This window comes from Chrysochloris asiatica, unplaced genomic scaffold, assembly GCF_000296735.1.
Source record: "Chrysochloris asiatica unplaced genomic scaffold, ChrAsi1.0 scaffold00175, whole genome shotgun sequence".
Lineage (NCBI taxonomy): Eukaryota > Metazoa > Chordata > Mammalia > Afrosoricida > Chrysochloridae > Chrysochloris > Chrysochloris asiatica.
Genome location: NW_006408693.1, coordinates 5,749,679 through 5,754,748, shown reverse-complemented (window position 1 = coordinate 5,754,748; position 5,070 = coordinate 5,749,679). Strand labels below are relative to the sequence as shown.

The 5,070-nt window shown below is 36.5% G+C and overlaps 1 protein-coding gene across 1 annotated transcript in view; it reads left to right on the top strand.

The window, feature by feature from the left end:
• Positions 1 to 5,070, top strand: part of PTPRQ (protein tyrosine phosphatase, receptor type, Q) — a 338,184-nt gene that overhangs the window by 245,081 nt on the left and 88,033 nt on the right. The window contains exon 33 of the mRNA XM_006871836.1: positions 4,207 to 4,280. Within this exon, the coding sequence (XP_006871898.1) occupies positions 4,207 to 4,280 (74 nt within the window). The remainder of the gene's footprint in view (positions 1 to 4,206; positions 4,281 to 5,070) is intronic.

The following is a 5,070-nucleotide window of genomic DNA, read 5'->3' as shown; positions in this document are numbered from 1 at the left end:
TCTCTAAATTCAGGAGGGATAAATTCAAGATCATATTTTGGCTCTCGTAGATTTGTTTTCATCTTCTTCAGCTTTAATTTGAATTTGCATATCAGTAATTGATGGTCTGTTCCACAGTCTGCCCCTGTCCTTGTTTTGACTGATGATATGGAACTTTTCCATCGTCTCATTCCACAGATGTAGACAATTTGATTTCTGTGTATTCTATCTGGTGAGGTCCATGTGTATAGTCATTTCTTATGCTGTCCAAAGAAGGTATTTGAAATGAACAAATCATTGATTTTGCAGAATTCTATCATGTGTTCTCCAGCATCATTTTTATCATCAAGGCCATATTTTCCAACTGCTGGTCCTTCCTCTTTGCTCCCAACTTTTGTATTCCAATCACCAGCAATGATCAATACATCTTGACTGCATGTTTGATTGATTTCAGATTGAAGAAGTTAGTTGAATTCTATTTCATCATCACTGGCTTTAGTGGTTGGTGTGTAAATTTGAATAATAGTGGTGTTAACTGGGCTTCCCTATAGTGGAATACAGAAATGGCTACAATCATACATTGACTGAGAATTTCCAGAGGTTCAAGCCAGACGCAGAAGAGGACGTTGAACAAGGTATATCACTGCTGATGTCTGATGGATCTTGGCTGAAAGCAGAGAATATCAGAAAGATGTTTACCTGTGCTTTATTGACTATGCAAAGGCTTTTGATTATGTGGATCATGACAAGCTATGGACAACCTTGTGAAGTATGAGTATTCTGGAACACTTAATTGTGCTCATGAGGAATCTGTGCCTGGACCAAGAAGCAGCTATTCAAACAGAACATGGGAACACTGATATGCAGATGATACAACCTTGCTTGCTGAAAGTGAAGAGGACTTGAAACATTTACTGATGAAGATCAAAAAAAACAGCCTTCAGTATGGGTTACATCTCAATGTAAAGAAAACACAAATCCTCACCACTGGACCAATAAACAACATTCTTATCAATGGAGAAAAGATTGAAGTTGTCAAGGACTCCATTCTGCTTGGATCAACTATCAGCACTCATGGAAGCAGCAGTCAAGAAATTGAATGATGTATTGTATTAGACAAATCTGCTGCACAAGACCTTTTTAAAGCGTTGAAGAGCAAAGATGTCAGCTTGAGGACTAAGGTGCACCTGACCCAAGCCATGGTATTTTCAATTACCTCATATGCATGCAAAAGCTGGACTGTGAATAAAGAAGACTGTTGAATAATTGATGCTTTTGAATTATGAAGTTAAAGGAGAATATTCAAAGTGCCATGGGTTGCCAAAAGAACCAATAGATGCATTTGGAAGCATTGCAGCTAGAGTGCTCCTTGGAAGCCAAGATGGCCAAACTTCGTCTCTCATACTTTGGATATGTTGTCAGGAGGTACCAGTTGCCAGAGAAGGATATCATGTTTTGTAAGGTGGGGGGTCAGAGAAAGAGAGGAAGACCCCCATCGAGATGAAATGGCCAAGTGGCAGCATCGATGGACTCAAGCGTGGCAACAGTAGTGAGGTTCCTCCGGGATTGGGCAGTGTTTCTTTCTGCTGTGCATAAGGTCGCTATGGGTTGGTACTGACTCGATGGTACCTAACAACAACAACAACAACATAGGTGTTTGACACTATGGGTTAATGCACTGAACTGCAAAGTCAGTTTGAACCACAAGGTTGGCTGATTAAGCTCACTAGTCACTCCTCAGTAACACTATACAAGATTGTTATGACTTGGAACCAACTCAACAGCATTTAACAACAACAATGATAGGTATGTTGGCATTTCTCAGTGTTGTTGTTGTTAAGTGCTATCTAGTCAGTTCCTCCTCATAATGACCCTACATAGGGTTTCTGAGACTATAAATCTTTACTGGAATTGAAAGTTTGCTTTTTTCTCCTTGGAGTAGTTGGTGGGTTTGACCTGCCAACCTTGTGGTTAGCAGTTTAATGCTTATCCTACAAAGCCACAGAGCTCCTTAGTGTATCCCATAGATATTTTAAATTGCAATTCCTAAAGAAGTTATGAGAGTCCTGGTTTGACTCAGTGGGATAAAGCACTGGACCTCAAGGTCAGGTTGAATCACAAGGTCAGTGGTTAAAATTCACTAGCCTCTCCTTGGAAACCCTATGCAGAGTTGCTAGCATTGGAACCAACATGATGGTACTTATCAACAACAATAATATGACACTTCAGTCATTAGTGTCTAATGCATCAAATCTGTTCTTGAGATGATCTTTGATATATTCAAAATCATGGACTTGTTTTATTTTCTTCAGCTTCATCCTGAACTTGCATATGAGCAATTGATGATCTGTTTCACAGTCTGTTCCTGGTCTTGTTTTTGCTGATCATATGGATCTTTTTTACTGTGTCTTCACACAGATGTGGTCAAGTTGATTTCTTTGTATTCCATCTGGTGAAGTCCATGTGTATAAGCATCTTTTATGTTGCTTTAAAAGGTGTTTGCAACGAAGAAGTTATTGGTCTAGCAAAATTTTATCATGTAGTTTTCAGCATCATTTCTATCACTAAGGCCATATTTTCCAAATATTTATCCTTCCTGTGTGTTTCCAGCCTTTGCATTCCAGTCATCAGTAATTATGATTGATCCTGATGGCATGTTTGATCAATTTTAGACTGAAGAAGTTGGTAAAGTTCTTCAATTGCATCATTTATGTACTGGCTTCAGTGCATAAATTTGAATAATAGTGGTACTAACTGATCTTCCTTGTAGGTGTATGGATATTATGCTATCACAGACAACATTATCCTTCAAGATAGATCTTGAAATGTTCCTTTTGATGATGAATGCAATGCCATTCCTCTTCCATTTGTCACTCCCAATGCAGTAAACCATATGACTATCAGATTAAAAACGGCCAGTATCAGTCCATTTCAGCTCACCAATGGAGTCCTGGTGTGGCACTGTAGGTTCAAATCCACCAACTGCTCCTGAATCCTATACATGGTCCTTATGAATCTGAACCAGCATTAAAAATAACAACAGCAATGACATAAGATGTTGAACATATGCTGATATACTTCTTTTCCATATGTATTTCTTTCTTTGGTAAGGTAATCCAATCAGATCTTTTGCTCATTTTGTTTACATGTTGTTGAGTTTCAATTAATCTTTGTATGTTCTGAATTCTATTCCTTTATCAGAGATCTGTTTTTAAAATAGTTTCTGCCAGTCTGTGGCTTGTCCTTTTATTTATTTATTTTTTCTTAAATGTTTTATTGTGAATATGTGATAGTTTACATGGGAGAGCACTGGTTTTACATTCATTCTATCGTGTATCATCTCATTGCCATGGTTACAATCCCCTCCATGCAATCCTTCCCCCGTACCCCCCAGGTCTTCAGCACACAGTCGCTTTCCCTCTCTGGATCTAAAGTCTCCAGCTGCTCCATTGCTCCATGTCATCATCTCTGGCTCCATTTCAGACATCACTACTTCTCTGGGTAGGGTTCCGCTCCTAAACTGAAAAGTTAATCACTCCCCTCCTTGCTATAAAAGTCTACCTTTACATTTCCGACCCTCACAGTCAGTCCTGATAACAATTATTCACTATTGTATCACAAGATGTCCTTTTATTCTTATAGCAGTGTCTTTCGAAGACCAGAATAATTTAATATAATAAAGTCAATTTATCTTTATTTTTCTTTTATGGTTGTGCTTTAAATGTAGTACCTAAGTCACCCTGATCCCTTGCATTATCTTCTAAAACCTGTATAGTGTTCTGAATTACTTTAGTTTTTATAATTAATTTTGAGTTATTTTTCATTAAAGTATAAATGGTATCCCTAGATTTATTTATATCTGAGTATGGACAATCAGCTGTTCTAACACCATTTGTTGAAATGACTATCCTTTTTTTCAATGAACTGTCTTCACTACTTTGTCAAAGACCAGGTGACTATATTTCTGTGTATCTTTTTCTGGTCCATGAGTTTTGTCAAAATTTTTGTTACTCCCCCATCAAGTTCAAGAGTTCATGACTAGGTAATTACTCATTTTTGGAGAAATATACATTTGTCCTGATAGTTATCAGATTTCAAGTTTCCATCTTGTAAATTCATTTTCTCTTGAATAAAAATGTACTTTTCATGTTATTTGGTAGGTTATTCATATAAAAAAAAATTATATGTCAGGCAGCTGTTTAGATTTTAATTTTCTTTATTTTACAGATTTAAATTCAGAGCCACAAATGTCATGGGACAATTTACTGACTCTGATTACTCTGATCCTGTTAAGACTTTAGGTAAGACATATTTGTGGTAAAATATAATTTATAATTTCAACATGTTAATAATAGTTGGAACATTTATTATTAAATTTAATAGTGCTAATGCATGTCTGAATGTTCACAATTACAACTTCACTTCAAAGTTAATTATTCTCACTATGGAAAAATTAGCATTTTTAATATATTTTAGAAGATGGATTTTCATTCCATTCAGATCAGAGCATAGATTTTGTTATAATATTGATTTTGTACTGAACTGTACTAACATTTTAATCAATAAATATTGACTTTTTAAGTGTATAATCTTAAATTTGAAAGCTTTTTAACTGATAAAAGAGAAAATGTTATAGACATTAAGGTTTTTTGGACATTGAAGTCCTTCGGTGATTTTTGTTGTTAAGTGCCATTGAGTCGGTTCCTACCCATAGCGACCCTGTATAGGGTTTCCGTGATGTGGCTAGTGAGCTTAAACCGTGGACTTTGAGGTTCAAATTGACTTTGCAGTCCAACGCATTAAGCCACAGCACAACATCAGGACTCCAAGTACTATAGTAATTTCCCCAAAATAGTTCTAGACACTAGAAGTTGACTAATCTTCTTCAATATAATTTTCTTTCTAATCAACTCTTTCGTGAATTTTAATTTTATCTCTCTTCTCAGACCTGAGTACAAATATGTACACTATTTAGTCATGTGTATAAGGAGCTCTGGTAGCGTAATGGTTACGAATTGGGCTGCGAACCATAAGGTCAGCAGTTCAAAACTACCAGCTGCTCCGTGGGAGAAAGATGAGGCTTTCTACTCC